Source organism: Panulirus ornatus, chromosome 48 (genome assembly GCF_036320965.1).
Source record: "Panulirus ornatus isolate Po-2019 chromosome 48, ASM3632096v1, whole genome shotgun sequence".
Classification (NCBI taxonomy): Eukaryota; Metazoa; Arthropoda; class Malacostraca; order Decapoda; family Palinuridae; genus Panulirus; species Panulirus ornatus.
The window spans coordinates 25,323,536-25,341,010 of NC_092271.1; the positions used below are offsets into that span (position 1 = coordinate 25,323,536).

Sequence of the window (17,475 nt, forward strand, 5' to 3'; positions counted from 1 at the left end):
CTTTTAACACGGCCTGTTGCTTTCTTTGATAGTAATTGTATAAAGCATAATTACTCTGTGCAGGTAAATAGGTTAATTAGGAAGGGCAGAGCAGTTCATTGTGACCGAAATCAGGATATGCCAGTAAAATGTTCAGGTATCAGCCAGAGTGTTCAGTCATTGTTCATGTACAGGGGTCAGCTGGAGTGTTCAGTCATTGTTCATGTACAGGGGTCAGCTGGAGTGTTCAGTCATTGTTCATGTACAAGGTTCAGCCGGAGTGTTCAGTCATTATTGATATAAACCTGATTATCGTAAATGTAGTGTTTTAATTACCATAATCACGCGGGGGAGGGAGGACATTAAGGGTGGAAACCTTCCGTTTCCACGTTGTTGCTTAGATCTTTGTGGAGCTGAGGTTAAACATTCTAAAGTTATAGAAATGTTTATGTTTCTCTGTCGTATGCAAATAACGCAGGTGGCTGTTATTTTCTCTTTTTTTTTTCAATTTCCAGATCTGGTCGTCAGAAATAAAGAACAAAGATTTTTGAAAAGAAAAGAAAGTTATATATTTTAAATTTTCTCTTCATAATCGTGTGTTGTTTTTTACCTCTCACGTGCAGTGTATATTTAGAGCATTTTTTTTTTCTTGGACTCATTTTGACTTCTCTCGTTTCCCCTTTCTTCCTGTGTTGCAGCATCGTGGGCGGAGGGTGAGGAGGTGGGCGTGGGCGGGGACACGACCACGGCCCGCCTGGCGCCCCTCGTACCGGACACACAGTACCTCGTCAGGATCCTGGCCGCCAACCACCTGGGTTCCTCGCCCCACTCCGAGCCCCTGCAGGTGCGTAGTGGCAGCTGAATGTAAGGGGGAGGAAGGTATAGCCTTAGGTCGATGCCAGGTGAGCTCTCTGATGTCCTCAGGTGGGTCTTCTTCAAGGGGAAAGGTCTTAGGTCTTCCTAGGTGGGTCTTGAAAGGTCCTAGAGTGAAATTTCAAACGTCTTCGTTTCCCTGGGGGTTCTGAAAGGTCGCGTAGAGGCCATGATTGAGGGATTTCGGAAGGTCTGCTTACTGGAAGTGGAAGTGGGTGTCAGTGTGTCTGAACACAGTGTTAAGTCGGGACTGTAGAGGTTATAAGGCGGGTGAAGTAAAGAGGAATATGGCCATCGAAGATGGACACACCTGACCATAACTTGGACTTAGGGGTAATTCAGGGGAGGGTCTCATAAAGTGTTTTTTGCACTCGTGCATGGGTCTTTGAGCCTCACATTGGCAGAGTCAGACGTGTTCTGGACTTGCAGCTGTGGAAGCTGAGACATTCGGGAAGCCCATAAAAAATGTTATAGAGGGTTCTTGTGTCGTGTCAGAGGTCGTAATCAGCTGGTACTGTGTTTTTACAGTCCCGTGTGAGGGTCTTGGATTCCATCACAACTAAATCTCGTTCATCTGTTCCTCTCATGTTTATTTTTCCAATGCTCTCGTGTGAAATTCCTGCGATATCATACCTTTTCTATATCAAATTTTCCGAATTTACGGATCTCTATGACTAGATAACATTATATGTAAGGGTCTTTGTGTGTTAACGTTATAGGTAAACGACACTGGATGTTTATGGATGGATTTGGTTTTTTGGTTCTATTCTGCATTTGTTTCCACCTGTAAAGTATAAAACTGCTGTATGACAATACAAAATAAATTCAGATTTATAAGACATTAACCATACCTACTGTTGTGTCATCACAGCGTCTTGATTAGGTTTGCGTTCGTGTTATTAATGACTGATTTTCCAAGTGCGTCTGTACGACTGCCTTCGTTCCTTCCTCCCTCAGGTACGGACGGAGGGGGAGGCGCCGTCAGCGCCGCCTACGGGTGTGCGAGCGGACGCCCTCTCACCTACTAGTCTCCGGGTCATGTGGGACCCCCCGCCCCCCCACACGCATCATGGCGACCTCCTCGGGTACAATGTGGGCGTCCGCAGGCACGAGTATGTCGGTGGCTTCAGGTTGTAAATAGACCATGTGATCGTGAGATCACTCACGTATCGGTGATGATAAGATTTGGCATTTTTCATACATGGTTATAAAAGGCACTTTTTTTTTTGTAAGTAGCTGGTGAGAGAAGGTGTTTGTCTTGCAGTATGGGCGGCGAGGGGACTTATAACTTCAGCGTGGTGGGTGTGGGCGCGGGCGGCGGTGGCCGCGAGGTGGTGTCGGGGCTGCGGGCGTGGGTGCAGTACGCCGTGGTGGCACGGGCCTACAACTCCCATGGGGCGGGGCCCCTCTCATCGCCCGTCGTCGTCAGGACCATGGAAGATGGTAAGTGCTTGAGTTTAGCCAGAAGTAAAAACAGTACATATGAACGCGAACTTTGATATAACACACCATACCCTTCAACAGCCAGGATTCGAACCCAGGAGCTTTTGCGTGGTAGACGGGAACGCTAACTGCTAGGCTGTGATAGCCTATCGGTTAGCTGTTGGAGGGTATTATGTGATATATATATATATATATATATATATATATATATATATATATATATATATATATATATATATATATATATAAAGGAAAGCATCAGATGGCAATATTTCAATGTTCCAATCTTGTCTTGGCCGGTAGAGAGAGAGAGAGAGTCTGCTATAATCTGCCAGTGTCCGGGAATCGCACGGACCAACATCGATATTTCAGCATCAATCCGTTGCTCAGTATCAGCCTGATGCTGTCAGGGAGGCGGCTCCCCGCTCCGTAATGGAGTGTCAGGTTGCAGCGTCATGGAGGAAAAAATGATTGGCAGAGTACACTGAGCCAGGCAGGGCTCTGGGCCGCGTGAAGTTATCAGGCATTTCTCGCGCTGCTTTTTCTGCGCGTTGGTCATCCTGTTTCTCCTCAACAGACCGTTGGTATTTTTCATCAGCCGCGGAAGGGACTTCACTTTGTCATGAAGTACTTATAAACCAATTTTTTTTTCTTAATCTTCTCGAAGGTTTTTGAAATTCCATAGATTTTAGTAATGGAGGCGAATGTAGTAGTTGATGGCGACGAAAGATAAATCATTAGCGACTCATTCCAAGTTACTGATATGGACCGTGGAGTGGGCTAAGGTGTGATGTGTGAGCATGTATTACGTAGACTTGGTGAAGCCTGTGATTTGAGGTTCTTACTTGGATGAATACATGACTCACTGTCATAGCAGCCGTGACGTTAATGAATCGTTCGGTTATCCTGAAAAGGAAGTGTGTCTATAACAATGTTACTTATTACGGCCTGATGGTTCATGTTAATGAATACCCTTCCGCTAAGCTGTCGAGTCGAAATACATGCAAGTTTACCATATGGGGTTCGGAACATTGGACAACACGTATATTTCCCAAGGGTTTTGATTCGATGTTTGGAACCGCACTGGCAGTCGTATCGGAATAACCCCATTTTTCTCTGTTGTCTTCAAAGCTCGGAACCGACGAATCGGAGAATCAGTCTAGGTGTTTCATTGCTTCAAAGTCTTCACTTGGTGTCACGTATCACGTGTTGGGGATTTACACCCTGGTCTTCCACATCAGTCTGGTGCCTCCTGCCAGTACAGCCACCGCCCCGAGAACGATACTGTGTCGACACACAAACACACCCACCAGCAGGAGGAGAAGGTGGTGGTGTGTCTTTATGTAAATCCATTTTTCTTGGGACTGTTTTGTGTATTCCTGAGTGATCTTGGCGATGTGCACACGCCCCACTCGAGGCTTTTGTAAAGGCCTTATTTTTCCCCTTAAGGTCTTATCAAAATAGACCAAGAGTAGGTGACGTAACGACAGTATTATTAAGCTTCCCTTAAAGTCCCTTTGGTGTTATATAACCAGAGAGATAAGCTGCTGCAGACATTTTACGTTCCCTCCCACGGTGCGTTTTACAATGCCCCAGGCGCTCTTCCAGACACGGACATTTAACAATCCTCTTCTCTCCTCTCCCTCCTTCCCGTACAGTGCCCTCGGCGCCTCCCGCGGGCGTGGAGTGCAGCGGGGGCGCGGGTGGGTCCTCCCTGCTGGTGAGGTGGGCGCCACCCTCCCCCACGGAGCACAACGGCCTCCTGCAGGGATACCGCCTCACCCTCACTCGACTGGACGACTCCACGGGTAAGTCGCCACGCCTGCGCGTGCACCACGACGCTTCACAAGATGGGAGGTTTGATAATCTTAAGGTCAGAGACACGGTGATATATTATCAGTTGTCACAGTAAGGCATAGGGAGGAAGATGAAGGTTAGGTTAGACATTGGGTTCATTAATGCAGATGAAACTAATAAAGTATAAGTGGAAAAGACAAGATAAATAAGTACCATCCAAACTTATATCTAACAAGTTATAAACAACCAAACCCGCTAAGTTATATAAACAACCGTTTACCTAACTTCGAAAATCCCGGAACCCCACATCCCAGACTTTGTCCTCAAGAGAGAAAAAAAAAAGTGTTAATACAACTGAGTTTTTTTTTTTTCCCCCTCCTCTCTCTTGCCCTCCTGTAGAAGACGTCGAGGAGCTGACGCGGATGACGAACGGCCGTGAGGAGAGTGTGGGCGGACTGCGTCCCTGGACCAACTACTCAGTAACGGTCGCTGCCGTGACCAGGGCGGGCGCCGGCGTAGCCTCGCCAGACCTAACCTGCACCACTCGGGAGGACGGTACGTAACCCACCCACCCAGCATTCACACCACCACAGAGGAGGACCACCGTGCGCACCTCGGTGCTCACTTGTTTACGATCCATGTACCACATACAGCTGCTGCTACCCTGCTCTGCTAGCGGGGTCCGTTGATCAGCTGTTTTGCCACTTGAGAGGAGTAACGTGCGCTTCGAATGTAAGACTAAAGAGTAGGTTTTTGTTCGTCGAGGTTTTGATGGTCTTTAAGCCAAAAACCCGACAAAACCTTTGCATGGTGTGTGTGTGTGTGTGTGTGTGTGTGTGTGTGTGTGTGTCATAGCCTGGCTTAGCGAGGATAAACTTCACTCTAGGTTTAATACATCAGACTTAATGCTTTCTAAGGCTTTATAGAACTGAGTGGTTATAACACCCAGACTCTTGTTTTCGAGCAGTGGTAATTAATTGGATACGACCTATGAATGGAAAGTCAATCACTGATTAACTGAGCCACGAAATGAAGTTGTGATGGGTTTTGAATTATTGTATTAGATGCGCTTTACGCCATTGTTGTTGCTTCTTTGTCATTAAGCTGGTTTTGAGTGACTGTGATGTCAGATCCCAGGTTAATCCCGGTGAATGAGTCCCAGGTGCATAATTTTATTAATTAATTCATATACTGTGTTCTGAAGAGCTGTTTGTACATGTAGAGGACTCAGTTTTAGAATGTTAGGTTGAGGACTTAATTGTAGTGCCTCTAAGCTGCTGTTCTAGGAAAAGCGTGGTGGGCACTGGTAGGACACGTGCCTCCGTGGTGTAGTGGATAGTGTTATTGAACGTGGGTCACCACGGGCCAGCCCTGGGCTTACACCCAACCCAGGTGTTCATCCTCCCCTCTGAGCGGGTCGATGATAAATGGTTATACGGCGTAGACAAGAGCGTAATGTGTGTGTAAGAGTGTAATGTGTGTGGGTGTGGGTGTGTCCATAGATACATATGAGTAAAGACGGTACGTGTACACAAGGTGAAGAAAACGAGGCAGCGCGAGTGTAAAACTCTCTCCCCTTAGTACACAAACTATTCACTTTTTCCTGCTCTTCTCCCGACAACTGACGAAGGATCCTTTTTATGTTTACAGTTGCTGGGGCGCCTGGCGGGCTACGGGCTCTCCAGTCTGGTGTGGGGACAGCCATCCTCACCTGGCTCCCTCCCCACCCACCCACGGGCGTCCTTCTGGGCTACACCCTGCACCACCGCCCGCCTCACGCCCGAGCGTCTTCGCAGCACTCGCTCCACGCCCACGCCACCTCCCACACGCTCACCCACCTCTCCCACGGCACCCACCAGTTTTGGATGACGGCCCGCACCAGGGTGGGTGAGGGACCGCCGACCCCGACCGTTAAACTGACCGTCCTCGACCAAGGTAACCAACACACTGGCGGGCGTCCACCTCACCACACATACCCCTACTACATGTCACCGCACGTACCCTCCCTACTACATGTCACCACACGTACCCTCCCTACTACATATCACCACACGTACCTTCCCTGCTACATATCACCACACGTACCCTCCCTACTACATGTCACCACGCATACCCTCCCTTCTACATATCACCACACATATCTTCCCTACTACTTATCACTGTTAGATATATTCAGTATCTCTATATTGCAGATCTAGTTTATGTTTTTGTGTGCTAACGAATTTATGGACGTAGGTTGTCCTAATAATAGTTGTATCGTTTTCTTCAGACAAATATAGAACTGCCGGTGTAACTAAAGGTTATTAGTTAATATTTATATCTTATGGAACATTTCTTGTGTTTGATGTGCAAACAGATTAGGCTGTCTTTATCCTTCTTTATTAAAAAGGCATTCTTATATCTTTCCGCTTGTGCCAATATTGTTTAGAAGTTTTTTAATAAAGCACAGAAGTTGCCTTTAACGATTGAATGTATTGTAGACACGAGATAAATTTGTCTCATACCGTACTCAACGACTATTTGGTTATCGTGGTGTGTACAGAATCCTTGTCCATCACCCTTGTTGATTCTCGGACCATACTGACCTAGATTTAAGTAAAGATTTCGTAGAACACAAAAACACGTTCTGGTGAATGGGAAGTAGGAAAGACATCCTTGAATTCCTAAACACAGCGATTGAATATTTCTAGTACATGACTCTTGCAATAATCTCTGTTGGGTAACAAGGTTAACTGATGAAATACTCTGCGCGTGAGAATATTTCCCTCGCGTATGTAAAGAACATCGAGTGGCTATAACTGTTGTTCGCTCCGTTATCTAGTGTTCATGATAGCATGCAGCGGATGCTGATGATAGACCCAGAAATGGTTATCTGGTGTACAATATTGGTGTTTTCCTGGCTATATGGCCTGTGGTCATGAGAGGTGTGTTTATAATGAACAGACTAATGGCCGATAGATTTGCACTCCTCTGTGTGTAATTTCATCTTTTTCGTAAGTTTATGACTCAAGTGAACACCGTGATGACAGTGAACTAAGCATTGATAATGATTTAACCGAATATTATCGAATTTCTTTGCAATTAGATGTTCCATTTCGTAACTTGATAACCTGGTATTAATTCAAGGGCCCAACGCCCCAGGCGGGAGAGGCGAGTACCATCACCCCGAGGGAAATCAGGAATGTGTTTCTGTGAAGTTAAATGCACCAATTATTCTGGCTGCTCGCTTACATTTATGCCATAATTGCTTTTTGGCGTGCAGGAGTTATTTACTCTCTGCAGATAACATTGTGTGATAAATGTTTGCATATTTCAGGTCGTATGAAATTACATTGGTAAATATAGTTATCTGTGTGTAGTACATCAAGCGAAATTCGTTGTAGACATTATAATGGAGTCAAAATTTCAGATAAGGCTGTTGATACATGAATATGAATATTTCATGTTGTGACGTTTATAGCTTTCTTTAAAATGACTGCCGAATTCCGTAGAGATAAACCCCAGGCAGTATGTTTTTAATCGTATAAATGAGGATTTAATTTTTTGGACATTACATTAACACGAAAATCTCCTGACCTCTGAATTAACTCTTGAATGTGAAGTCATATTCCTGCTACTTAAACTGTAAGATTTATTGTCGGATCCTCCAACTTTTTAAAAAGCCCAGTTGCCCCATCTTGAATAGCCTCAGTATTTGAAGGTTAACAGTTGGAAATAAAGAGAATGGAAGATGTTATAGTGCAAAACGTAGACAGTATGTTTGGAGGAGTTATGTATGTGTACAGAAGTTCTCTTATTAGTCTTGCTTTTTGCATAGTATTTACCTTTCCATAAAGTATAAATTCCAAGATTCAGACCATCACGCCCTCTCTAGAGAGTGTTTATCTTCTGGCAGCTAGCATGTTGTACCTTGCAAGGCTCATACCGTTGTGCTCATACCGTTGTACCAAGGATCGTTACGTTGTGGTTTAAGGTGTTACGGTCTTCTAGAGATGGCTGAGTAATTGCCGGGTTGACTTTGGGGTCCAGGAAACAGGGATGGACAGTGAAGTTTTGGTAAGATCTTTTGGCAAGGGTGTCATCTTCCCTTGCCGGTAGATGTAAACAAACCTTGGTGTTTTCTAAGGATTATAGTTGCATAGACTTGCTGTTATTCATAGATTTATAGTTGCACAGGCTTGCCACTATTCGCAGAACTGTAAAAGAGAGTGAGAACTACTGAAAAATAGAGTGCCTATATTCTAGCCACACATTTTCAACGATCGAAATAACGAAAACATTTAGTGTTTACATGGCAGTGTCGCACCGGAGGTCGAAGAGGGCTTCTGTAATTACAGATTTTAGCATTTATGTACCCCTCTTGGCTTTATGTAACCCTTGGTATCGTCGAAGGACACAGAGGGGGTAGTAAACGAAAACAAGTTCTATTAATCATTGATCGTGTCACATCCACATCAGTGCCGTCTGGGGTGGCGTCGCTGGGAGGCAAGGTGGTTGCAACGCAAGGCGAGGACGTGAGGCTCGTGTGCGTTACGGTAGGAAGCCCCGAACCCACTCCTACCTGGACCATTGATGGCAGACGCATCGAGAAGAACGGCAGGTACGTTCCCCTAGAAGTTTCAGGCGTAAGCTCACCTAAAGGTGTGCTTCCATCCGTAGTATACGTGCAATTTTAAGGTTTTAAATGTAGGGGCAGCTCTAAGTTTAAGATGTTCCAGCTGGAGATGTTAGGTATAGGTTCATCTGTTGGATTTTAGGTATAGATTCACCATGAAGGTTTTTAGGGGGGGTAAGTTCACCAGTTAAGTGTCGGATTGCTTACTTGTGCACGTAAAAGTTTGGGTCTGTACATTCGTTTGCAGATATGACTTGTAGAATGTGCTCTTAATTATAGGTTATGAATATATGTCTACCACCACCACCACCACAGATCTTGATGTCTGACTCCCTCCCTCCCTCAGGTTCAGCCAGGAGCCAGATGGGTCACTGATGATCCGCGGAGTGGAGAGGGGAGACCGCGGGAACTACACCTGCTCCATACACAGTGTTCGCAAACATCCTTATGTCCACACCTCCACCACATACACCCTTCATGTCCAAGGTAAATATACTTTTCTTTTTTCCCCAGTCATATCTGACAATGGAATTTTGAATATTACAAGTACTATGTAATTGATTAGGGTTCTAGCATTCTTCTTAAACCTGTTAAAATGTTTGATATTTTCTTTGATGTGTGGAAAGAAAAGATTGTCCTGTGTAATACATTTTGTATTTGTGATAGCTCATGGCAGTATTTACTATCTTCACAATATTTGCAATTGTCATAACTCACGGCAGTAATTACCAGTATACCTTTCCATACTCACTAGAGCAGAGACTTCATTCATCATTTTTTCATTGCATTGATGATTACCATCGGTGTCCATGTTCACCATCTTGTCTCCATAATGACTTACTTGTCTCCACCATCATTCTACCTTCTGTAGCCTATACTGTGGCCATTGTTCCCCTGAATGTTGTCACTGTTGCAGTTATTCCCAAGCAGTTATTTTCATACTGCAGTGGTAACCACCATTAATGCATCCTCCTCCTTTCAGTTCCCCCCAGTGCGCCCTCTGTGCACATTGCCGATGCCACCTCCTCCACACTGACAGTGTCTTGGGCAGCAGGAGACACGGGTGGAGCAGCTGTACGAGCTTGGGCTGTGTGGTGGAGGGCAGCCATGGGTGGAGGGTCGTGGCACACTCGGGACCTGGGTCGCACCCACTCCAGATACATCATCAATGATCTTCAATGTGGGGCTGAGTACCAGGTGAGGTCCTCTTCTAGTGGTAGGCTGAGGACTTGGTGAGATCCACCTCCAGTGTGAGACTGAGTACCAGATGAGATCCACCCTCAGTTTAGGGGAGGGAACAGATAAGGCTTTCTGCATGGAGTAACAGGTGAAGCCCTCTTGGTGAGAATCAGGGTACTAGATGACATCCCCTTCACTCGTAAAGTCAGGGACTAGGTGAGCACTTTCTCAGGTGTTGGACAGATTATCAGGTGAAACCTTCCTCATCCATCATGGCCCAGGTACCAGGATTTATCCTTCAGTATGGAATGGAGTAAAGCGTAAGGCCCTCCTCATGTTTGGAGAACTCAGAATACATGATAAGCTCCTAAGGTCCAGATGAGGCCTTACCCCAGTATGGCGCCAACAACTAGGCAAGGTCCTCCTCGAGTGTAGAATGGAGTTCTAGTTTTTCTGTGTTGTAAGTCTAGATATCAGGTGAGGAATTCCATAGATAAGGAACTGAGGACAGGTGATATCATCCCCTAGTGAGGAGCTGAGCATGAGCAGAAAAGCTTATAAAACAAGATCAGTTGTAACTCAGGTGTTTTTTACCTTTAGATATATGATACTGAAGGAATGTTTTGATACTTGTTGTTTGTGTTGTATTAAAGAAATTTCTTTTGTGAAATACAGTTGATATAACGGATTTCACAAGTTACTCTATTGTGCACAGTTCCAGTGCAAATGAAATACCTCTATGCTTCATTCTTTGCCAGATGTACTGATATTTGAATCATTATTGTGCAGCGTCAACGGATTTTGCTGTTCAGAACTTTTCCAAGAGAAATGCTGTATTCCCTCAAGGAGGTCATAGGTATCATCTTTTCTCAGGTGTATGTGACAGCACGAACCCACGTAGGTGTGTCCCCACCATCACGCCCTCTGACTGCTCGCACCTCTGGGTCTCCACCTGTGGCCCCCCCTGCACGTCATGTGGCCTCAGGAAACAGGACTGGTATCTGGGTATGGTTGGGGAGATGGGGGGATGGAGGCTGTCCTATCACCCACTTTACCTTAGAGCTGCGAAGACCAAGAGACACCACTTGGAACACCTGTAGGTGTTTCAAAATCACTTCATTTTTCTTTATCTTCTTAGAATGATTCATGGAATCAATAATGACCAGAAGCTTTTTGTTCCTTTTACATTTTAGCCTTTCCGTCTTAATAGTGGTATCAGTTAATTGAATGATTGTAGTTTTGTAGTTTTTATGAATGACTTATGGTCCATTGTAGTTTTGTAGTTTTTATGAATGACTTATGGTCCATTTTTTCTGTATATACTCTGAGTATTGTCCTCTCCTACAGTGGCAAGCAGCTTGGCACCTCAGGAAGTGTATGAGGTGGGAAGCCTCCGGAGTGGTGCCACCTTCGGTCTCCGCCTGACAGCCCACAATGCTGCTGGTGCCACCACCACTACCGTCAACACTAGTACTGGGCCTGGGGGTGGCCTGGGGGCCCAGCCAGCAGGGGGACTGGAAGAAGCACCTCCAAACCCCCTGCCTGCTGATCCTCGTCTTCTGGCCTCGGCTGCAGCCTCAGCCTTGGCCTTAGCCCTGACCGTGGCCGCTGCCGTCCTCTGCCTCAGAAGACGTGAGTTGCTCTTCTCAGCCAAACCAAATGTGGTACTTCAGAAACACTGGTAGACATAACACTACTGTTTCTGGTGTTCTGCTTATCCATGACTGTGACCATCTCCTCTGTTATCCTCATGCAGGATGTTATCTTTTTTGAATATGACCCCACATGTTCATGCAGTAGGTACTGTTGGTGACTAGACCACTGCAAAAAGTTACCATTGTTGTCTGTAGTGTTCTAGTTGATTGCATGTATGCTTGCATGAAAGAGTATCTCATCAGTTGAGGATGGGGCTGCATTGTGTTGTCAGCACATTAGTGGCATGAATCACTCACTATATTGGATGTAGTCAAAATATTGTAATGGATGAAGATTCAGTTATTTGTTTTCTAGAATAAAATCCACTTCATTGTGATAATGAGCATATAACTGAAGCTGAAGGAATTTGTTGCCTCTCTAGTTAACAGGAATATCATAGATTTTTATCCGGTCAGTAGTACTGATACCTCAAGTAAAAACTCTTGAAAACCATTTGTATAGACACTGAATAAATTATTTATACAAAGAACATTTCAAAATGAAGATCTCCAGTCAGTTACATACTCAAACTGGTGATTTGGTTTTCTTAAAAATTAGTATTATGGTGCAGGTAAATTAACTCTCAGTTGATACTGTATAGTGTTTTGCATGTATACTGGAGACAGGGTTTTGTTGGACAAGATATATCAAGAAGTCTATGAATTTTGCTACTTTGAGTCCATTTTCCTGTAGTACCTACATCCATTTTTGTATGACATTGACTTTAGCAAATTTGGGTGTTTTATTTTGTGATTTATATGTTTTGTATATTTACTAGATTTTTTGTAGTATGGAAATGGAATTGTTTGTTAGCTTCAGTTTCCAATGGTAAGTCTCATATTTGTAAATGATTATCTACTTAATTATGATAATTTCATTTTGGTTTCTGCTCATAACTTTACCTTAGGGTCCGTTCCATAGTGTTGTATGTCTCAGTTAGAATATGTAATAGCTTTTACCTCCATGTCTTTTCATGTCCAATTAGTAGATAAATCTAGAATTTGGATTGGTTATATTACTCTAACCAGCTGAATAAATGACTTTATGCATGAAAATTGTTTTACACAAATTTCTTATAATTAATTTCATCAGTGTAATATTATTTCAGGGGAACCATTCTACAAAACCAAATGGCTTGTAGCAAATACTGGAATGCTCATTTTGCATCATGTTCCTTTGTTTAATTTTTGTATGCCAAATATCATTCATCTCAAAAAATTTGTTCTTTAATGTGGTTACTTACCCACATGACTGTAGATGACACAAGGTATGTGACATTGATTATATTATTTAAGTGTTCTGTGCTGTAGTTCCATAACCTTCCCTCTTGAAAATTCAAGGGTTAAGAGGGAGTAGCCTGTTAAGAGTGAGGCACTAAAGGCTAAGAAGTGTCACTAGAGTTCTTTAGTTAGGGAGACTGTTGCTGTGGCCACCCCTATGAGGGAGTTCCAATTGGAACGGGCATCAGAGATATAGATAGATAGATAGGTTTCGTAACTTATCATGGAATAGTTTCACAAGCAGCCAAGTCTTCAGGACGTAATCTTTGATATTTAAGTTTCTTTATGCACGGGAATTACCTGTTTGAGACAAATGAAGCACTAGTAGTGTACTGCAGGCGACTGTTGGACGTGATATATCTGTAGTGTTATATTTCTTTGCATGTAAAGAATCTTGGATAAATGTAGGCTGGTTCAAATGCACATACAGCATATGTGAATCATTCATAAAGCTAGAGTAGACTAACTTCACTTGACAGTAGATATAGTGGGTGATTTCACTTGATTTATTAGATGAGCTTTACATTGACATGAGAATCTGTACTGTAATAGACTTAACTTACATAATCTTTTTCCATAAGTGGTAAAATTAGGAGATATGTAATCATTGCTTCTCTTCTTTTATGCTCTGTGGATTTGAATTTTTTTATGAATCCTCAATACTTAGTCAAAATTTGATGGTAACTCTAATTGCTTTGAAGTTATGCCTTATCTATCTATCTATATATCTGATGCTTGCTTCCTCTGGGAATTCTCATCAAGGTGGTGGCCACAGAAAAAGTCTCCACTTATCCCTGTCCATACATGCCCTATGAATATTTAAAGTTTTGTTTTCCAAACTCTTGTAGTTCCTGAAAGTTAAATCTGCTTCTGTCAAACATGATCCGTTTTCCATATGATGATGGTTAAGTTTCACCAGTTCCCTAAAAAAATTTTGTTTATTTTTTTCTATAGTGGTTCTTGAGTTTGGGAAAATCATGTATTTAATTCTTACTTCCCATATGATGAAATTCTTTAGTTTTCCAAGTGTACTGCAGCTCAAATACCTTGTCCAGACATTTGAACCATAAATTATGTGTGAAACAGAATTATGTACTGGTGACATCAGTAAAGATCCATCATGTGCCCCAAATTCACCAGCAGACACCAGAAAGTTCTTATCAAAAGTCTTGTTCACATCATTGATAATAGCTCCCATGTTCAGCTTATGAAAGGTGACTAATTTATTGTTGTCTCCTATACTGTTCACAAGTCTTGTTCCTTTACAGACCTGGTTGTGCTTGTTAAGCAATTGTTCAGCAAAGAGTTATGAATCATTTTTTCTCGTGAAGTGGCTGGCTTCAGTGACACTTTAGCATATAAAGTAAATTTGGCTATATAAGATTAATTTGATTCCAGGTCAGGAATTAACTTGGATATTGGCCTGCAACAGGATTCTTGCCAGTATCTGCAACAAAATCACAGCCTGCAAATGACAAGGCTAAGCAAAACCTGTTTCTCTGTAGTTTTGAGAAACTGAAATGTAATATGTCACAACTTAATGCAAGTAGTAGAAAGGAAACTTCCATAGAGCACAGAACTGAATTTGCTCTACTTTCCCAGTGCTCATGTTGTTTTAGCAATATAGCAGATGCTATCATATACAGTGACTAGCTCACTGCTGGTGATCAGTCATCTTAGGGTTAAAGAGTAGCAATACTGTATTTTTTAGTTCAGTGTTTAGTCTTCATATGAGAAAAATGTCTGGATAAGACACCCATAACAACAGTCCTCTAAGCATACACTTTTGAAATACTGAAAATCGTTTTAAGTATTCAGAAATATTTTCATGTTTATCCCAATGTTCATTTCCTTTATTTTACCATTTTCACCTAATATATACTTTCCATTATCTTGGTTTTCTCTCTTGCCCTATTTCTCATCATTCCTTTTGAGTATGATCTTATATTGGCTTCTTCCTCTCCTTCTATCCTCGCCATCTAACCAAAACCTATTTTCCTGTTACCTACTAGGAGCAGCAGCAGGGCGCAACAGCCGGACCTCACAGGAGGACCAGGAGGTAGAGGAGAACAAAACCAACCTCCTGCAACAGCGCGATGCCTACTATGCCACTGTCAGGAAGCCCCAGCCTGTACCTGCCACACTGGAGCGGATACCAGGTACCAGGGAGAAGGAGACAGGTATCCCCTCGACCTGGAAGTCTCTCAATGCCACACCTGTCAGGTTTCTGGTATGCTGGGGTCCAGATTGTGACATATGGGGGATGTATAGACTGATTTAAAGAAGGTGATCTTGAAAGGCAATTACAAGAGAACTTTAGATGGTAATTGCAATAGAGGGGATCTGAGAACACACTGACCTCCTGAGCAGGGAAAGTGATGATCATGCTTAATGATACTGGGAGATTCTGAATTTACTCAAAGTGGTAAGTTAATGTTAAAGAAATCATTAGGATATCATTAATCATTCAGAAGTCTAGCAGAACATTTGGAAATTACAATGAAGGGGTCTTGTCCAAAGTTATGTTTGACTGAGAAATGATTTTTTGACAGTTTCTTTACTTAGAATACCAGAAACAAGGCAGGTTTGGCTAAACCTTTAGAAATGGTTTGCTTGTAATGAGTTTCAGTTGATGTTCTGATATTTAACACTTTGAGTAATGTAGCCAATGAATAAATGCCATTAAATATTTTCCAGAGCCAACTAAGTCTGTAGAGGGTTCAAGTTCAAGAACACTTTAACCGAGATAGCTATTTGTACATACATTGTTTGGTCAAAATGCCACTCAGTTGCCCCTCCTTTAGTGGAATGCTTGGCAACCATACACATGAGGTTTAATACGAACAAAGCCTGTGGCATTTTGAGTGGCACAAATACATGTTGGGCCAAGTTAGTAGTCATTTTCCTCTGCTTGATCTACAGTCATGAATTGAGTTGCTTAATTGTGGTCTTACTTGCACATGTTCTAGGAAAGTGATTGGTAGGAGAGCAGTAATCCTTACAACTCTCAAGCATGACCGCTAGCAGCTCATGACACTGTTCCCTCAGTCTTTGCATTGATTTTACCCATTTTCCTTTCATCTACCCAATCAATTATTAAAATACATCACATCTTTAATCAGATGATAGTGGGGCTATATGTGATGAGTAAAGTAGTACTAAGGAAGACCAGAGCCTTGTTAGGATTAGCTGTCGTGCCATTCTGCTCTATCTCATCATATCACTCTGCTCTGTCTCAAACTGGAAAGAAGTCCTGTGGCTGTGCTTAAAAAATGTTTCTAGGAATGTTGCTGCAAGGTGCACCATGTTCGTGATTCTCGACACAAGACACATTTCTTTCAGTCTTCTTCCACCCTTCAAGATTTGCCAATTGGGTACAGATGGTCTAGATTAACTGTCATTTGGAAACTATTCTATAAGATCTTCACATCTTATAATTATCACAAGGTATATCTCTTTAATGATGCTTCTTTATTTGTCAGCTTTCCCTATACTAACAAAGACTTTTTTGTTTCATGCATTTTTGCTATTTCTCTTGCGGTGAGGTAGCATTTAGAATAGATGACCAAGCCCTAGTTTGTCCGTTGGCTAACTCTTGTCATTTTTACTCTTCCCTGAAATTATTCTTTTGTTTTGCCATTTGCCTGCCTACCATGTCAGCTGTAACCAGCCAACTCTCTGGGCCTTTTAGATGGTCATATCAGCAGATTCTTGCAGCATCAGGATTATCCTGGGTATGTTTGTCATCTGTTCCCTGACAGGGACATGATAAGAAGCTACAGTGTTAGAAGGATGCATCAGTGCTGGTCAGTGACTTAAGGTTGCAGAAGTGATGATGAAAGCAGTTGCTAAGTTCTTCCAAGACTTAAATTTGAGACTGTTTCCCTGAGTGCATCATGAGTACCAGGGAGCTCCTTACAAAGGAGGTTGTTGTTCTTCCACAGCCTCTGGAAATTTAAGCCTCCAGTACCTTTTTCTTTGTTTTACTGTTACGGAAGTACCTCATGAAGGATCTATGTGTTCTTTTTTGAGACACAGATACATCCGTGCAGGGGCTCATGGCGACTGACTTTTATCGAATTTTCTCAAAAGCTCTTGTGACCTCCTGATCATAAGGGACAGAAGATATGCAGTGTATTGTGGGCTATCTTACTAGACATTGCTGTTTAGTGGTAAGAAAGGTAAGAAAACCCTATAATGAGAAACAGCTGAATAATGGAAATGGTAAATAACTAATCTGTTTCAGCTCTACAGTAGACACTGCCTTTTTAATGATGATACATTTCAGTAATAGATAAATGTAATGAGATGTAGAGGTAAAAAATAAAAGATGTTTGAATAACAGGCAAGGTGATTGAAAATCTGTGATAAAAAAAATTTAAGTTATTTTAACCATTTATTTCTAAATTAAAGGAGAATGCTTATAAGATTCTCTCTTGGCTTGTTAGTACAATACATATGTTTACGTTATGAAATATTTTTACCATGCAAGATGTATTCTTCCAGCAGAAATTTTCCTTTACAGTAATTTTCTTTGTCATCATTGTTTATATGGTATTTCATCCACCTTACCAATATGATCTTGTCTTCGGATACAAAACCTTTTCATCAACA

General features: G+C 42.6%; 1 protein-coding gene across 9 annotated transcripts in view; it reads left to right on the forward strand.

The window, feature by feature from the left end:
* Positions 1-17,475, forward strand: part of LOC139763866 (cell adhesion molecule Dscam2-like) — a 441,821-nt gene that overhangs the window by 418,041 nt on the left and 6,305 nt on the right. For 8 of the 9 annotated variants that reach the window (XM_071690223.1, XM_071690218.1, XM_071690222.1 and 5 more), the window contains 12 exons: positions 678-823; positions 1,810-1,964; positions 2,117-2,295; positions 3,954-4,103; positions 4,492-4,647; positions 5,743-6,027; positions 8,551-8,692; positions 9,054-9,193; positions 9,690-9,904; positions 10,760-10,982; positions 11,234-11,518; positions 14,874-15,041. In XM_071690223.1, coding sequence (XP_071546324.1) covers positions 678-823; positions 1,810-1,964; positions 2,117-2,295; positions 3,954-4,103; positions 4,492-4,647; positions 5,743-6,027; positions 8,551-8,692; positions 9,054-9,193; positions 9,690-9,904; positions 10,760-10,982; positions 11,234-11,518; positions 14,874-15,041 — 2,244 coding nt within the window. The remainder of the gene's footprint in view (positions 1-677; positions 824-1,809; positions 1,965-2,116; positions 2,296-3,953; positions 4,104-4,491; positions 4,648-5,742; positions 6,028-8,550; positions 8,693-9,053; positions 9,194-9,689; positions 9,905-10,759; positions 10,983-11,233; positions 11,519-14,873; positions 15,042-17,475) is intronic. The other variant, XM_071690221.1, reaches the window with a different exon arrangement.